The 18,455-nt window shown below is 48.7% G+C and overlaps 1 protein-coding gene across 4 annotated transcripts in view; it reads right to left on the bottom strand.

The window, feature by feature from the left end:
• Positions 1-336: 336 nt before the first annotated feature.
• The window catches only part of CRTC1 (CREB regulated transcription coactivator 1), a 45,648-nt gene continuing 27,529 nt past the window's right edge, over positions 337-18,455 (bottom strand). For 2 of the 4 annotated variants that reach the window (XM_066205702.1, XM_066205705.1), the window contains exons 9-15: positions 17,360-17,580; positions 14,417-14,553; positions 13,391-13,642; positions 11,000-11,101; positions 5,666-5,752; positions 3,925-4,105; positions 337-1,943 (exon numbers count right to left, since the gene is read on the bottom strand). In XM_066205702.1, the coding sequence (XP_066061799.1) occupies positions 1,732-1,943; positions 3,925-4,105; positions 5,666-5,752; positions 11,000-11,101; positions 13,391-13,642; positions 14,417-14,553; positions 17,360-17,580 (1,192 nt within the window). In that variant the 3' untranslated portion in view covers positions 337-1,731. The remainder of the gene's footprint in view (positions 1,944-3,924; positions 4,106-5,665; positions 5,753-10,999; positions 11,102-13,390; positions 13,643-14,416; positions 14,554-17,359; positions 17,581-18,455) is intronic. The other 2 variants (XM_066205704.1, XM_066205703.1) reach the window with 1 other exon arrangement.

Consider the following 18,455-nt stretch of genomic DNA (forward strand, 5'->3'; position numbering starts at 1 on the left):
GGGGGGGGGGGGGGACATTGTTAATTAGTTAATTAGATTCCAAATCCTGTTAATTGCTGATTAATTCCTGCCTTGCCCTGCGCTGGGAGATGCAGTGGAATGAGGATGTTCCAGCAGTGCCCTTTAAATTCCTTCACTCATTCCCAGAAATCCGGGAATCACCATTGATCCATCCAGCGAAACCCCCAATTCCCAGCCTGAGGCATCTGCAGGGGATTTTCTTTTAGTTTAATCTGCAGCACAGAATATTCACAAGGACCACCAGAAATAATCAATTCTTCATTTAATTGAACAGAATTTTGGAGGATTCAATCCTGGTCACTGTGGAGCAAGAGATTTCTTTTTTTTTTTTTTTTTTTTTTTTTTTTCTTTTTTCCCGGGTGAATGAAGGAATTTTTAAGTTCCAACCACCTCCTTTTGCCTGTTCCAAAGGAAAATATCTAAACTTGCCTTAGGCTTCCTTATTCCTGCTTAACATCTGTTTAAAATTCCAGTTAGTTTAAAAATACCTACATATATAATATATATATATATAATATATTTCTGGAATAAAACCACAAAAAAAAAAAAAGTACTGTACAAATATTACGTAGAGTGCTTCCATTGGCTGTATGTAGTTGAGCTACTTTCCTAATATCCAAATATTTAAATTAAAAAAAAAAATGACAACAACAACGACCAAAAAAAAAAATATCATAAATAAGTAACAGAATAAGTAATGAATAAGAATAAAAAAATTAAAAAATCATGATTCTACGAGCTATGGAAATGCCCTTCCTGTTGCCCAGGAATCTCTCACAAAGTAAAAATTAGGATTATGCAGGTTAGTCTCTATTATTATTATTTTTTTTGTAGCTGCTTTAAGATGTTCTGATCCTCTGTCTAATCAAGTAATGAATTATAGAACTTTCATGTGTGCTCAGAAATGCTCTCTATATATGTAGCCATATATAGAAATAGATATATATTACATATATATTCAAAACAAGAAACGAAACGAAACCCATAAAAAGCTTGGGGGGGAAAAATAAAAATAATAGTGTTGAAAGTGGATTTTTTTTGGGGGGTGGGTGGCCGGCGGCGGCTCCGCTGTGCCGGGATGGCTGGGGCAGGAGGGAGGGACAAGAGGCTGGGGACACACCTGGGGACACACCTGGGGACAAGCACGGCACCCGGAGGGACGACAGTGTCACAGAGCGGAGTCACAATTCCAGGGAAAAGGTGGCAAGGCAGGGATTGACTCCCCGATCCAGGGGACAGGAGGGGGCTCGGCCCCTCGGCCCCGGGACTGGGGCGCTCGCTTTGCCCGCACCTCCCGCCCTTCCTCAGCCGCCCAAAGCCCTTCTCTAGCGCAAAGGTCCTGCTGGAGCTTTGGTGGGGAGGGAAAGGGGAAGCTCTGGAGAGGAAAAGGCCGATGGAAAAAGTGGAGGGGGGGGAAAAAAAAAAAAAAAAAAACCAAAAAAAGAACCAACAACGAAAACGGGACAAGTCCTTTTACAGCTGGACGGCAACGAGCGGCTCGGGGGGCGCCACGGGGACGGGCGGGGGCTCGGCAGCGCGGCAAGCTCAGAACAACAAGCTGTGGGTTTGGTTTTTACTCATTGTACAGGGTGAGGGGAGGGGAGAGAAGACACGGAGCAGCTGCTCCCTTCCAGGACGGATCCTCCGAGGGCGGGATGGATCCTCCGGGACGGGCTGGACCCTCGGGGACGGAGGCTCGGCGACGGAGGGTCACAGGCGGTCCATGCGGAACGTGTCCTCTGTGGCGGGGTCGGTGAGGACCATGTCGGGGTCGTTGAGCATGTGAAGTCCATCCAAGGTCAAAGGGTCAATTTTGAGTTCGTCCAGAGGGAACTGGGAATCCGTGTCGAAGCTGACGTCCCCCACTCCCGCCAAGGAGCTGGTCAGTTCTTTTGATAAGCTGGGGGGGGATTCTCCCGTCACTGCAGGGGAGGGAACACACAGGGGGGTCAAACACCGGGGTGGAAGGCAGGAAACAGCTCCCCAAAAAACCTTGGAAACGTTTGTGGAGTTCTCAGATGAGGAACATCCACCCTCCTGCAGATTTCAGATTCCTCACAGCACCTCCAAACCACCAAACGCAACCCAAAACTCAAACCGGAGGCTTTTCTCTCCCTCAGGTTTAGGAGGAATAATCTCGGTTTCCACCACTGCCACCAGCAATCCCTGGCTGCAGCCACAGGATTGTTGCCAAAATCCCGCTGGGACCAGATTGGCCACCATACGTGACACTCCGACCCTCTGCTGGCCAGCCCGGGCTGAGCAGAGGAAGGAGTTTGGCTCCCACAGCTTCTCCTCACTGTAAGAGAAGATCCAGGGAATTCAGAGGCAGGATAAATCCACAGGAAAACTGGTGCTGGGACCACAGGTGAGCACTGGGATACACACCTGGGCTGGCCAGGTGAAACAAACCCCTCAGCAGCAACAATCCCCAAGGGAAACGCCAAGGCTGGGATCATGGAATATCCTGCAGGATCACGCATCCAGATCCTGCACGGACACCCCAAAATCCCACCCTGACCCAGAGTTGTCCAAACACTCCTGGAGCTCCGGCAGGGCTGGGGCCAGGACCATTCCCTGAGGAGCCTGGGCAGAGTTCCCTGAGGGGCAGACCCTTTCCCTGATCTCCATCCCAAATCCCTGGCACAGCTCCAGCCATTCCCTGGCTCCTGGCCCTGCTCCCAGAGCAGAGATGGGAGCTGCAGAACCCACGGAGTCCCCTCAGGCTCCTCTGCAGTGCCCTCAGCCCTTTTCCCACCCATTATCCCAACTCTGGACACTCCAACACCTTCAGCTGCAGATCCCGAGTCCCCTCGGCCCTTTTCCCACCCCCGTTATCCCAGCTCCGGACACTCCAACACCTTCAGCTGCAGAACTCACTGAGTCCCTTCAGCACTCAGTTTTTCCCATCCCTTTATCCCAGTTTGGACACTCCCAAAGCTTTAGATGCAGAACCCACCGAGTTCCCTCAGGCTTCTCTGCAGTGCCCTCAGCTGCTCCTCAGCCCTTTTCCCACCCCTTTATCCCAGTTTGGACACTCCAAAAGATACAGATGCACAACTCACTGAGTCCCCTCAGCATCCTCAGCCCTTTTCCACCCCTGTTATTCCAATTTGGACACTCCCAAAGCTTTAGATGCAGAACTCACTGAGTCCCCTCAGCATCCTCAGCCCTTTTCCACCCTTACACACCAATGTGAGACACTCCACCACCTGCAGAAGCAGAATCCATGGAGTTTCCTCAGCCTCCTCAGCCCTTTTCCACCCCTGTTATTCCAATTTGGACACTGCCAAAGCTTTAGATGCAGAACTCACTGAGTTCCCTCAGCATCCTCAGATCCACTGAGTTCCCTCAGCCTCCTCTGCAGCACCCTCAGCCCTTTTCCCACCCGTTATCCCAGCTCTGGACACTCCAACACCTTCAGCTGCAGACCCCGAGTCCCCTTGTCCCTTTTCCCACCCGTTATCCCAGCTCCGGACACTCCAACACCTTCAGCTGCAGACCCCGAGTCCCCTCGTCCCTTTTCCCACCCGTTATCCCAACTCTGGACACTCCAACACCTTCAGCTGCACATCCCAAGTCCCCTCGTCCCTTTTCCCACCCTTAACCCAACTTTGGACACTCCAACACCTTCAGCTGCAGATCCCGAGTCCCCTCGTCCCTTTTCCCACCTGTTATCCCAACTTTGGACACTCCAACACCTTCAGCTGCAGACCCCGAGTCCCCTCGTCCCTTTTCCCACCCGTTATCCCAGCTCCGGACACTCCAACACCTTCAGCTGCAGACCCCGAGTCCCGTCGTCCCTCTTCCCCCCTTTTCCCGGCCGCGGAGCCCCCGGCCCCCCCGGCGGAGCGGCAGGGAGCCCAGCCCAGCCCGGGGCGCAGCGCTCCCCGCGGCACCGACCTGTCAGGATGATGTTGGGGATGTTGCCGTGGCTGGAGTAGTTGAGCTGCTGCGAGTCCTGCAGGCTGCCGTGGCTGCCCGTCAGTCCCATCATGGCAGCCTGCGAGTAGTTGAGGGTGGAGCAGGGGCTGTACAGGCTGTTGGAGCTGATGGCGTTCTCGATCATGTTGAACTGCTCCAGCTGTAGGGGGACACCGAGGGGAGGGGGGACAGTTAACGCCGCGGGTGGGGCACACGGGGGACGAGGACACGGCTCCAGGACAGGACGAGAGACAGGCAAACAAATTCATCTTTCCTCGCTCGAAAAGGGGCTCAGAGCTGCCCAAGGGGATGTTCCCGGCCCAATCGGGGAGGCGCAAATCAAAACCGGGGGAGGACGAAAGAAAAGGGAGGTTCGAGAGGAAAAGAAAAGGGAATTCGGGGCGGCCCATGAGGATTCCCTCCAGGACACGTCCCGCGTTTAATCGCTCCATGGTTTAATTCAGCCTCGCTTGGCCAAACCAAGGCGAGGTTCTGATTATTCCCAACTGAAACCAGCCATGGGTTATTCCCGCGTTCCAACCCTGTCATCGCCTACAGGGGAATCCTCCCGAATTGCAACTCCAGCCAGAAATGTGGAGCTTGAAAGAAGCAATCATTTAAATTATTTAATTAAGATTTAATTGTCAATGTATTTCCATAATGTTTAATTTGTTTAAAAAAAGGTCTTAAATTTTGTCAGAATTCATTTTCATCACTGTAAAAATTTTGGTGTGTTGTTTTAAAATTTAATTTCATCGTTTGCCTTGATAAAATTTTTATTTTTTAAAAAATCGTTATTTAAAAAAATTCCTTTTTATTTTTTAAAGCTCGTTCTCATTATTTTAAAATATATTTTCATTATGTTTTTCCTTTTTAAAATGTATTTTCATTACTTAAAGATTTTCAGTATTCTTCCTTATAAAGTTTTCATTATTTTAGGAGTTTCTTCTCCTGTTTTCTCCTTCTTAAAACGAATTTTCATTATTTTAAAATCTCAATATTCTTTCTAATTTCGTTTTTTTTCCTTTATAAAAATTTCATTATTTAAAAAAAAATTCTCCTTGTTCTTCCTTTTTAAAACGGATTTTCATTTTAAAACTTTCACTTTTTCCTCTTTCATATTTTTTTTTCCTTTTTCTACTTTTCCATTATTTAAAAATTTCTTTTCCTTATTTTTCCTTTCTAAAGTCTTCCATTATTTTGAAAACTTCTTTTCATCATTTTTCCCTTTCAAACCCGCTTTCCGGTTTTAAAAACCTCACTCTTTTTCCTCTCCAAAACTTCTTTTCCCCTTTTTTTCGAGCGGATTTTTCACTTTGCTTTAACCTTTTCTTTTCACCCATTTCCCCCTCTTCAAAGCTGCCTGGCATTATTTCCATTTTTCAAAGCTCCATTATGGCTTTTCAAGAGATATGTTTTCATCTATTAAAATATTAAATATGTCTAATAAAAAAATCCGTATTTTTAATTGATCTCCCCTTTTTATTTTGGCAGAACACCTGCGTGGGATGGAGGGGACAAAGAGTTGAGAGGACGAAGGGGGGGGGAGGAAAAAAAAATCCAAACAAAACAAGAAACTGCTGAGTAACACAAAGAAGGAAAACTCTTAACATGGACAAAAACGGGGACGGGACGGCAAAAATAAAATATTCATCAGGGATTAATTGGGATTAATTTGAGGTGGGAGGGGCCGAGGAGGGCCCGAGATGAATTTGCTCACCTGGTGGGAGAGGGCATTAGCCTGCCTAGCTGTCATCTGCTGCTCATAATAGGAGTCCCCAAAAACACTGCCCAGCATGGAAGAATGCTGAAAACAAAACAGAGGCTTTATGGTGCAAAGTCCTCCCGCGAGTCCTCCGCCGGCTCCGCACCGGGAGCTCCGGAGACATCCGGGAATTCCAGAGGGATCCAGGGAATTCCACAGGAAATCAGCGCCCAGCGGGCGGGAATCGCCCTCACCGGTCCTCCGGGGCACCGGGGATCCCACGGGATCCCACAGGGGATCCCACAGGGGCCAGGGGATCCCCAAGGGGCAGGAATAAATCCTATGGGACCCAGGAGATCCCACAGGATCCCACAGGCAGCAGGAATGAATCCCAAAGGATCCCCAAGGATCCCCACGGAACAGGCAGGAACCCCCTGGGACTCAAAGGATCCACAGGGCCCAGGGGATCCCAAAGGATCCACCAAGAGCAGGAGGGAATCCCTCTGGAGCATGAAGATCCCATAAAATCCCCAGGGAGCAAAGGGAATCCCTCTGGACCATGAAGATCCCACAAAATCCCCAGGGAGCAAAGGGAATCCCTCTGGACCATGAAGATCCCACAAAATCCAAAGGGAGCAAAGGGAATCCCTCTGGACCATGAAGATCCCACAAAATCCAAAGGGAGCAAAGGGAATCCCTCTGGACCACGAAGATCCCACAAAATCCCCAGGGAATGGCCCCAGACCCCAGAGCTGCCACGGGGACACCACAGAACCCCCGAGGCTCCTCCCAGAGCACGGACAAGACGGAAACTTGGGATTTTCAGACGCGGACAGTGCGCTGGGAAGCACGGGCAGGGACAACACAACCGCAATTCCCGCCGGCGTTTGGGAGTTTGGGCGCAGGGAAAACCACACCCAGGCGGGAAAAGGCTGCTCTGGCTCTGGATCTGCAGCCTCAAAGGGCAAAATCCCTGGTTTGGAGTCATTCCACGGGAGCCGCAGGGCAGGAAAAGTCAGGGGGAAGCCCAGGGAAGAATCCCAGGAGGAATTCTGAATTCCTCAGCCTTGCTCAATCCCTGCGCAGTCCCTCAGTCATTCTCCATGGTTGATCAATTATTCTGAAGGTGACCAAGACTTTGAGGTGCACGTTTTAATCCTGATAAAAAAACGCCGGATAAAAATCAGCAACATCACTCCTGATTTAAAAATCCCAAATCCTGATATTCCAGCTTTAAAAAAAAAATAAATAAATAGAATATTCTTTTTGTGACAAAGAGAATATCTATAAAAGACAATTCTCGTGGAGTGGTCGTCTCAGTCTTGGGAAAAACAAAATTCAGCTGCTGGTTTCTCCACAGGGCAAAAGCAGAAGGCTACAAAGGTCCTCCTTAAAAACCTAAGCATGGAAAATCCAGGAAAAGCTGAGGAAGACTCAGAGCAGACATGGATTTTAGCCCCTCAAAAAGCCACCTTATATTAAAAAATAATTTAGAAAACACCTAAATTGCCCCTTCCATGAGGGGAAAGAAGCAACAAAATATTCCTTACAAACCTTCCCAGTTCCAGCCAGACCTGGAACATTATAGGGATGGCTTGGGATAAATGTGGATCAAGGGGGAAATTCCCAACCTGAGACTCCACAGCTGGAAATCATCCTCCAAAATCCTTCCTGGGCAGATCCTGGGGTTGGGATAAAATCCTGCCTGAGATCCTGGGGTTGGGATTGCGCAGATCCTGGGGTTGGGATAAAATCCTGCCTGAGATCCTGGGGTTGGGATTGAGCAGATCCTGGGGCTGGGATAAAATCCTGCCTGAGATCCTGGGGTTGGGATTGAGCAGATCCTGGGGCTGGGATAAAATCCTGCCTGAGATCCTGGGGTTGGGATTGAGCAGATCCTGGGGCTGGGATAAAATCCTGCCTGAGATCCTGGGGTTGGGATTGAGCAGATCCTGGGGCTGGGATAAAATCCTGCCTGAGATCCTGGGGTTGGGATTGCGCAGATCCTGGGGTTGGGATAAAATCCTGCCTGAGATCCTGGGGTTGGGATTGAGCAGATCCTGGGGTTGGGATAAAATCCTGCCTGAGATCCTGGGGTTGGGATTGAGCAGATCCTGGGGCTGGGATAAAATCCTGCCTGAGATCCTGGGGTTGGGATTGAGCAGATCCTGGGGCTGGGATAAAATCCTGCCTGAGATCCTGGGGTTGGGATTGAGCAGATCCTGGGGCTGGGATAAAATCCTGCCTGAGATCCTGGGGTTGGGATTGAGCAGATCCTGGGTCTGGGATAAAATCCTGCCTGAGATCCTGGGGTTGGGATTGAGCAGATCCTGGGGTTGGGATAAAATCCTGGTTGATCCCAGCACTGCTCCGAACCGGGATGGTTTGGATGCACTTGGAGAAGAGATCTGGGATTCGCTTTGCTGAGCATTTGCGGTCTGTCACAGCCAGACCACACAACAATCCCTGCCATCCCTGCTCCATGTGCAGCCAAAACTGGGAAAGGGCTGGAATTGGAGCCACTTTTCCAATTTATCACCTGGATCCTGGGGAAAAGGGATCAAACACCAGCAGGGATCAAACACCACAAAAGCCACTGATAAGATGCTGATAAGAGAAAAGCAAAGCACCACTTAAAGCAATTTAAAGAAAATTTGGGGGGGGGGGTTTAACCAACCTAAATCCAGCCCGACCTATGGTTTTAACCATTTCCGAGGAAAATCTGTATTTTGGGATGGCACAGACTTGACAGGAAGCAAAGGCAGCACTAAAATCCAAAGGCTGCTTGAGAGCTCCAAAGAGGCTCAAGGTATTTTGTCCCTTTAACCCCTGCGGTTTCATTCCACAGAACGAGAACGAAAACACAATTCCCAAAATGAGGACAATCCCTAAAAACCTTTGTGTTTCACCAAGCGCTGTTCCCATCCCAAAAAAAAAACTTCGGGGAACCAGCCAACAGGAGAGCAGAAAGTGGCAAGTCCAGGTCAGAGCCTCGTACCCAAAGCCAGCCTGGCTTTGTTCCTCCCGTGAAGTGTGCTGCTCCCGACAGCCGCAAGCATGGAAATCCCCACAGGAAACCCAAAATCCCCACTGGAAATGTCATTCCTCCAACACTCCAGAGCCTTAGGATAATTTATCAACAACTCCAGCAACAACACTGTGCAAAACACCATCTCCAGAACCGCTGGAGAAGTCACCAGAGCATCTTCTGGGGTTCGGGGAGTGAGGAAAAAAAAAAAAACAACCCCAAAAGCACAAATCCCTGCCTGGAACAACGATCCATCTAAAAATACCTACCAGGTTCTCCAGGTCAGAGGCACTAGGGCAGGAATGTTTGTGTCTGACTGGAAAGGGGGATGAGAGGAGGGGAGCAGAGCTGAGGCACTGGGGTGGAAGCCATGCAAACACAGAGCTGGGGCACGGCAGGCAGAGCTCTCCCATCCCTGCGGGCACCGGGAGCACTGGTGGGACACACGCACACACGGCTGGACAGGGGAGCTGAGGGCTTGGGAGAGGTGGGAGCATGGAGAAGGACCCGTGGTGGATGTGGGACACAAATCAAAGCCTGGGCTTGTGCTTTGGCACTGTGAGGATTGAAGCCCAGATCCACGGGAGGAGGAGGAGGAGGAGCACAGGGAGGCACCCGCATCCCGCTCAGCAGTGCCAGGCTGCTCCACAGTGGGATATTCTGCCTTCACTCTGGGCACGTGAAGGGATTCTGCTGCCTGCAGCTGCCCCATCCTCACGACCAACCCCAATTTCCCCTCCAAACTGGTTTTTCTTCCCTCCACGTTTCACGTCTGTGACCACCACCAGCTTTTGGGTCACTCCTGGAGGCACCGAATCCACCGCAAAGTTTCAATTTAGCAAAACGAAGGAATTCTGGGGGTATTTAAGAGGCCCAAACTAGAGAGAGCAGAATTAATAAATCCTCTCTGCCTTCCACTCAGAGTTGTGGTGTCCCTGTCAAACAGAGCAAAACCTGAGGAAAAAGGGAAAAAAAAAAACCTGAGGAATTTTCTACAGGATGAAACCAGCAGGAAAAATCACAGCCCAGCGTGTGTGCTCTGGTCCTTGGGACTGACCAGCGGGGACAAAACCAAACCAGAGTGATTGAGAAATCAAAGTGGGGAGGGGGGGAAAAAATCAACACAACCCCCAAATCTGGCCGTGCCGTCCAGTGAGAACTGAAGAGTTTGCAGCATGCTCTGCTCTAGGGGCCAGTGCTGGTTTTTGGAGGCACACAGAGCACAGCAGAACCCACAGAAGCAGGCAGAAAAGAGAGAGGTTAAGAAGCAATGAGGGCAGGGTTAAGGGAACGCAGACAATTCCTGCCACTCGGATCCAGGGCTGAGCTTACCATCACCTGGCTAATGAAGGAGACCTGGAGCTTCTGCCTGGGAACCAGGAAGGGGCAGCACTTATTTAGAAAGGATCCTCCTTAAAGCCTTCAGCGTTCAGTGACGAAACAGAAAATGGATTTTCAGACTCTTGTGATGCTCTGGAAGAATTCCCTGCACTTCTTTTCTCCAGGTGGGATTCTCCAGAGCAGCCAGCTGGGGCTCTTCCAAGCAGCATCAGGCACTGAAAATTCACTTTCTTACCTTGGGGCCACCCTGAAATTTTGCCTGTTTTTAATTTCTTGCTGCTGGCAGGTTAAAAAAAAAAATATATATATCCCCCTTCAGAGGATCACACGCTCTCCCAAGTTGTGATTTCCATCCAGGATATGTGGATGTGTGAGGAGATACAGGCAGAGCAAGGAAAAGCAGCTGGCATGCAAGGGAGCGTGCTGGGAACCCGTTCCCTGCCAGCCACAAGCTGCTCATTTTAAGAGCATTTCCTCCAGTGTTTTCTCTCACTGGGTGTGTTCTCATATAAAATTTTAAAAAAAAAAGGTCCTGATCTAAATCAGTTTGGGATATTCAGTGTAAATATTTCAATACTGAGTGCCTCAGGAGTTTTCCTGCTGAAATCCCCCCTTTTCTTGCTCTCCCAACCTCAGCCCCATCAGCTCTCCCCCGGGATCCTGCCGATTGGAAAGGAAGCTCTGCCCACCCCTCAAACAAACAAACAAAAACAATCAGCACCCCAGTGTTCCCCCAGCAGCCCTGATGCTGTGATTCTCTGCTCACTCAATAAATAATAAAAAAAAAAAAAAAAAGGCAACTCAGCAGCTCCTGAAGCCCAGTGGGGAGCGAGAGGGGATGGAGGGGACGTCGGTGACGCATGAGGCACACACGGAGCGGTCACAGTGACACCACCATGGGGGGCAGTGATGGAGAAAACCCAGCTCAGAAACAACACACGAGAAGAAAGCAAGGCCTGTGGAAGCACAGAGTCCCTTACTTGAGGGGAGCTGCCAGGAGAGAAGCCTTGATTGGAGACAGGAGAGGTGGGAGACTGGTTGGCTGGGGAGCCAGCATTACTGCGGTACTGCTGGAGTGAGGCCTACAGAACAACACAGAGTTAAAACACCACGTGCCACTGAGAGGGAGCCTCGCAAAACACACGCTTCTGGAGCGGCGGGAGCTGCCTGAAAACATCCTCTTCGAGCTTCTGTGTGGGAAGATAGGATTATGTGAATGAGGTCCCAGAACGGGGGGAGAGCTCTGGGGCAGCCCCAGGGACAGCTCGGGAGAGTTTCCTGCCTGTTCTCACTTATGCTCGGGTCAAAAGATATTGAAAAAAAATTAAAAAAAAAAAAATCAGGTCAGCCGAGGATTTAGGGCAAAGAAGTCTTGGAAGCTGGGAATAATTCAAAAAGAATGTCATTCGTGCTTCAGTTCCAGTGCCAGCCCCACAGCTGTGCTCACTGGGATCCTGCTCTGCCTCCAGCTGTGTTATCAGCACAGGGCAGCTGATAACACCTGAGGGGTAAGGTCCAAAGCTGGCCCCAAACTCCACTGCACCCCGGCTGCCTCAGGGAATTCACACTGTGTTCTGCAGCCTTGGAGCTGGGATTTTTATACTCTTCTCAGGTGTCTTGAGAAGTTATTTTCAAAGATTTAAATTTTTTTTTTTCCCCATCATAAAGAAGCCTGGTTTGGAACAAATTAATAGTATTAATGCTATTTAAATAATGCTGCACTAATTAACATAAAGAGCAGCCCAGCTCCTCTTATTTTCCTTCCATTAGAAATTCAGGGATGATTGAGGAGAACCTGCAATCCAGTGAACTTAATCAGATTTGCAGTGTGGGAGAACTCTGCACTACCCATTTTTGACCCCAAATTCTGTAAATCCCGAGAAAATTTCCCCTTCTTGCCCTGCACTGCCACTCACAACCTGTCAGCAGCCACCCAAACTACAAATGAATTTCAATTCTGCTTTACAAAACCCGTGCAGAAGTCGCCAGCGAGGCCGCGACAGCTCCAAAGGCTTTTTGATGAAGTGGCTTTAAATCTGTTTATTTAGGAATTACTTGAGTTGCTTTAGAAGATAAGCACAGCAGCCTAAAAAGTTCAGGTCATAAAGAGGTTCAGGATGAGGAAAGCAACACAGAAAGCGAAGGATGAGACCAGAATTGTCTGTACTGGTGCTACATGAGGATTAGAATCGAAACAGGGACACGTTTTGAGTGGGGTGGGATCCTTTCCACTGCTGGGTTGTCCTTCCCTCTTCCCCTTTCCCATGCTGGAAGGGGAAGCAGCTGCTCTCAAGGAGCACCAAGCGTTAAAAATTTCATCCCCAATCGAGTGCAGATCACTAGAATTGATTTGTTCTCACTCCCAAAGCCATTCCTGTCACTGCAGCGCCGCTAGGATACCAGGGTGGGACACCCGGGACCCTCCAGGGCCAGCAGGAGCTGGGACTTCCCTTCTTTTCCTGATTCCTGGTTTGGGATTTCCAGCTGCTGAGACAGAACATTTCCTAACAGGCCACGTTAAGGACAAGCAGGAAAAGGGATCTGTCCATAAATCCTTGCTCCGATTTTTCTGGGCACCGGAGGCAGCCACAAATCCCATTTTGGAATACAGGCTCTGACATTCCTCGGAATAAAAGGGCTCCAAGTGGTGAAACTTGCAGAAAACACCTGGTTGGTTCCCAACAACTTTTGGGAAATCGATTTTGCAGGTGGTGTTTTATTGGGGAATGGTTGGTGTAGCTGGACTCTCTCTCAAGGCTCTGGGAGCTCCCCGCAGTCTGTATCACGATGTGTTGGGGGGACACTGAATACCCTGAAAATCTCCCAGTAAATGCTGACAGATTTAAGCTGGGTCTAATCAAACCTGGGACAAAATTTAACTAAAAAATATTCCTCTAGAAAACATTCAAAAAGTGCATTCCACCCAAACCACTGAAAGTTTGAACTTCAGCCTCCCATAAAATCCTCATGATCACGGGGTTCTCCAAGCTGATTTCCCAGCCTAGCCTGCACATTCCCAGCTTTTCCCGAGGAAAGCCATTGGAAGTTTACTTCAGCCCCCCATAAAATTGTGATGGTCACGGGGCTGTCCAAGGTGATTTCCCAGCCTAGCCTGCACATTCCCAGCTCTTCCCAAGGAAAACCATTGGAAGTTTACTTCAGCCCCCCCATAAAATTGTGTTGATCGTGGGGTTCTCCAAGGTGATTTCCCAGCCTAGCCTGCACATTCCCAGCTCTTCCCAAGGAAAACCATTGGAAGTTTACTTCAGCCCCCCATAAAATTGTGTTGATCACGGGGTTCTCCAGGGTGATTTCCCAGCCCACACTGCACGTTCCCAGCTCTTCCCAAGGAAAGCCCTCCCCAAACTCACCGAGTTGATGTCAATCCCCATGGAGGGCTGGCTCTGGCTCCCTGGAGGTGACTGTGGGATGGTGGAAGGTACCGTGACAGACAGGGGGGGCAGCTGGGGGCCCCTCTGCAGCCCCGAGCTCTGCAGCAGCGGGGGGGTCTGGGGCAGGGAACTGGCCACTGCTGGCTGCTGCTGCTGCTGGGAGCTGGTCTGGGTGAAAAAGGGGTAAGGGGGGAGCTGCTGCTCCAGGGACAATGCATCCATAGCCACGGCCTGAAAAAGAAGGAGCAGGATCAGGGAATTCCTCTTCACACCAAAAAAAAAAAAATTGAGTCAGGCTTGGTTTGTGTTGGAAAAATGGCACTGAAATGTTCAGAGAATCAAAAAGCTGCTCTGAGATGTTCCTGCCTCTGGCAGGGGTGGACTGGAGGAGGTTTAAGGTTCCCTCCAACCCAAACCATCCTGTATAAACCAATTCTTTAAAAGCCCAGTGGAATCTCGAGGTTAGAAATCACCAAGCTGGGCAGTCACAGAGCCACAATGAAATCAAGTTTAAAAGTCAACTGAGCTTCTCTCACCAATTAGAGAAATGGCTTTCCAATTTCACAGCTCACTTTGGGACAACACAAAAAACAATGTGGTCTATGAGATGGTTTTTATCACAGTTCTAGAAAAGAGGAAGTAAAATCTGTCCCCAAGGCTCTGAATTAAGGAACACCTTTAAAGGAGGAAATTACAGAACAAGAGATGAAGTTCACGGAATCATAGAATGGTTTGGGTTGGAAAGGACCTTAAAGCTCATCTTGTCCCAAGGGCAGGGACACTTTTTACTATCCCAGGCTGCTTCAAGCCCAGTCCAACCCGGCCTTGGGCACTGCCAGGGATGGGGCAGCCACAGCTGCTCTGGGAATTCCATCTCCACCCTCCCAGGGAGGAATTCCTCCCCAATATCCATCCCCGTGGCTCTTTGAGCCAAACTTCCAACCTAAGCAGATTAAAACAACGAAGACGTGATTAGAAACCTTCAATTCCCCTTCGGGTTCCTACCTGAGTGATGGGTGAGAGCGGGGACAGCGTGGGGGACATCTGCTGGGACTGAGGTCGCCGCGAGTCCGCGCCCAGGGACAGGGGGCTGACACTGGGCTGGCGGTGCTGGGACGGGGCCGGCGTCGTCGTCATTCCTGCTGAGAGCAACAAACCACCCTCAGCAGGGACACAGCGAGGCCCTGCTGAGCTTTGTGCCCAAAACGATTCCAGAAATTGGGGGGAAAAAAAAGAGCGGCCTGAGCGGACAACGCCGGAGGCGCCTTGGCCGATCGGGCGGGAGCTCGTTAGGTGATTTGTAATTAATTTTGTCAGGTTGAAGAGCATCAGGGTGAGAGGAAGTGCCCTGTGGGTTGTCCTGGCTGAAGCCCAGGCACGGTTGGTCAGGTTGGTGGCCAGGATGAGGGGTTGGAAGAGGCAGAGCAGCCTGAGCAGTTCCAGACACGGCAGGCACCGTGCTGGCACACCTGCACTCCCGGGCCCAGGAAAAGCAGGCTCTGCTCTGGGAGTGAGATAACAGATCCTGCCTTATCAGAGGGCACTTGAGGTACTGTAAAAGCAAACACCTCTTTAATGGGAAAAGCAGAAGCCAAACTGGTTCTGCAGGAAGAGCCCTGTTTTTAATGGCACAGCAGGGCAGGAAATGTCCACCACACTCCCAAGAGCCACGACCCAGCAGGGAACGAAGATAAACAACCCAAATATTATCATTTCGTCCAGATCAAGCCAAAAATCTGAGGGTTTAGAAACCTCCTCCTCTTTTCTGCTTCACCCTAGAGGAACTGAGTGACCCTGGAAAGGGATCTGAGGCCAAGTGAGCGTTGAGCTGTTCCAGAGAGCAGCAGCCACAGGAGCCTGAAGCTCCCGGCCACTTGGCACAGGCTCAGGGCTTCCAGGCGGGCTGCCAGCAAGCCAGGAAGGCCAGGCTGCCAAGGAGGCAGCAGGAAAAGGGGCTGAGGCCAGGCAGGTGCCCAGGCAGGTGTCCAGCCCAGCACAGGCTCCCTGACACCCTGCAGGGACCCAAGACCTGACACCCTGCAGGGACCCAAAGTCCTGACACCCTGCAGGGACCCAAAGTCCTGGCTCCCTCGGGGGGCTCGGGGACACTCCCGAGCTCTGGGACACTCCCGAGCTCTGGGACACTCCCGAGCTCTGGGACACTCCTGAGCTCGGGGACACTCCTGAGCTCGGGGACACTCCTGAGCTCTGGGACACTCCTGAGCTCTGGGACACTCCTGAGCTCGGGGACACTCCTGAGCTCTGGGACACTCCTGAGCTCTGGGACACTCCCGAGCTCTGGGACACTCCCGAGCTCTGGGACACTCCTGAGCTCTGGGACACTCCCGAGCTCTGGGACACTCCCGAGCTCAGGGACACTCCTGAGCTCTGGGACACTCCTGAGCTCTGGGACACTCCTGAGCTCTGGGACACTCCTGAGCTCGGGGACACTGCCGAGCTTGGGGACACTCCTGAGCTCTGGGACACTCCCAAGCTCAGGGACACTCCTGAGCAGGGCACGGGGCTCTGCCGCCTCCACTGAGGGTTCAGCAGCCAGGAAAATTACAGTTGAAACACAGCCACCTTTTGAACGGGGTGGGATCCTTTCCACTGCTGGGGTGTCTTTCCCTCTTCCCTTTTCCCATGCTGGAAGGGAAGCAGCTGCTCTCAAGGAGCACCAAGTGTTAAAAATGTCATCCCCAGTCGAGTGCAGATCACTAGAACTGATTTGTTCTCACTCCCAAAAGTTTGAAAAGCAGCAAACGCTGAGTGGGGCAATGGGTAAAGTGTGGGGTCATGTCCAGAGGGAAGCTGGAATAAAATCAAGGGGTGAACCTTTAATTTGTTCCCCCTTTGACAGATCAGAGAACATTTTCAAAGCAGTTTCAGCCTCACCAGTTTGGGTTGATATCATTTGCTTTGCTAATTATGAGGAAAAAAAGAAATCTGTGGCTTAAATCTCAATTTCTAAACCCATCCCTGAAACTCTGGATACCAAAAAAACTCTCCCAAGGATGCTCAAAGTGTTGCCCCACTCCATCCTCAAATGGTCAAATCCTTTAAATGGTTAAATCCTTTTCTTGCTTCCCAACCTCACCTGGTTACAGTCATTTCCTTTTCCCAGTCCGGGAGAAGTGGGAAAGGGAATCCTGCCCAGCACAGGAAATGTATTTGTATTTTTGGATACAACTCCTCGTTTCTATTCTAGGAATCAACAGCCCTGCAACTGTCACTGATAATAATTAAAAAAAAAAAAAATCAAGTATCTTCGTAATTATTTGGGTATGAGTGAAATTACTTTAAAAATAGTGATTAATAATTAAAATATTAATCAGTAATAGGCTCCAAAAGGATCGTCATATGACAAAAAATGCTGTTCAAAAGGAATGGAAATAAAAGGGCTCCTGGAAATATTCCCACAACACAAGGGGATACACAAATATTCCCTGGGGCTCAGCACAGGGAACTGCAGGAGAGGAAAACACAAATGAACAAATAAACATTAAAAAAATAAACATAAAAAAACCCCAAAAATCCCAAATAAGCAGATTTGGGCATCAAGAAGATGAGATAAAAGTCCTATAAGCAAATAAAAATTCCCCATTTTTTAGTACATGTAATTCAAAGGAACAGTGAAGCCAAATTCCCTCTGGGAAAGAACGAAATTCCCCAAATTCCATCATTTTAGGGAGGTGGCTCCTGGAGCTACTCCCATAACACAAGGGATGCTGGGGCTCAGCAAAAGGAATTCCAAAAGGAGAATATAAATAAATTAAAAAAAAAAAAAACCCAAACCCATAAAAAAGACCCACAATAAACCTCAAAAAATCAGATTTGGGCAACAAAAACACGAGATAAAAATCCCGTAACTAAATATAAATTCCCCATTTTTTTTCTACACCCTAAATCCCATCATTCCCCAGATTTTTGGAGGTGCAGTGGGCTCACCCTGGCTGGCAGTGCTGATGCCCAGGTGGGTCAGGTTGGCTGCCAGGTTCCCGGTGCTGTTGGAGCTGCTCAGGGCTGGGAATGTGGATTCCTCGGGGTCCAGGGGCGTGGGCAGAGGAGACGGGAAGTGGATGTTGGTCAGGTCCGGCAGGGAACCGCCCGTGTTGTGCGTGGCAGGGATCAGGGTTGTAGTGTTCTCCTGGTCAGCTGATGGGAAGATGCTAAATTATAGAGGAAAAAAAAAAAAACAACCCCAAAATTAATGAATGTTTCAGCCTGGAAAGAGCTTCTTGAAATTTAGTTAGCAAGAAAATTTCATGGAGATTTTTTGAGCTTTTTAAAATTGATTTAACAAGGAATTCCGTAAAGGAGATTTTTTGAGCATTTTAAAATGCTTCTAACAAGAACATCCCATAAAGAATTTTCATCTTTTTGAAATTTATTTAACAAGGAATTCCATAAAGGAGATTTTTTTTTTGAGCATTTTAAAATGCTTCTAACAAAAACATCCCATAAAGAACTTTTATCTTTTTGAAATTTATTTAACAAGGAATTCCGTAAAGAAGATTTTTTTTTTTGAGCATTTTAAAATGCTTCTAACAAAAACATCCCATAAAGAATTTTCATCTTTTTGAAATTTATTTAACAAGGAATTCCATAAAGGAGATTTTTTGAGCATTTTAAAATGCTTCTAACAAGAACATCCCATAAAGAACTTTTATCTTTTTGAAATTTATTTAACAAGGAATTCCGTAAAGAAGATTTTTTTTTTTTGAGCATTTTAAAATGCTTCTAACAAAAACATCCCATAAAGAACTTTTATCTTTTTGAAATTTATTTAACAAGGAATTCCGTAAAGGAGATTTTTTTTTTGAGCTTTTTAAAACGCGTCTAACAAGAACATCCCATCAAAATTTTTTGAGCTTCTAAAAATGTTTTTAAAAAGAAAATTTCGTAAAGAAGATTTTTCGATCTTTTTAGAATTTATTTCACAAGGAATTCCGTAACGAAGATATTTTTGAGCTTTCTAAAATGCTTTTAACAAGGAGTTCCATAAAGATTATTGATTTAAATAAATATATATATATAACAAGGA

Source organism: Chamaea fasciata, unplaced genomic scaffold (genome assembly GCF_029207755.1).
Source record: "Chamaea fasciata isolate MVZ Bird 193981 ecotype frontalis unplaced genomic scaffold, bChaFas1.0.hap1 SCAF_28, whole genome shotgun sequence".
In the NCBI taxonomy this organism is placed as follows: Eukaryota; Metazoa; Chordata; class Aves; order Passeriformes; family Sylviidae; genus Chamaea; species Chamaea fasciata.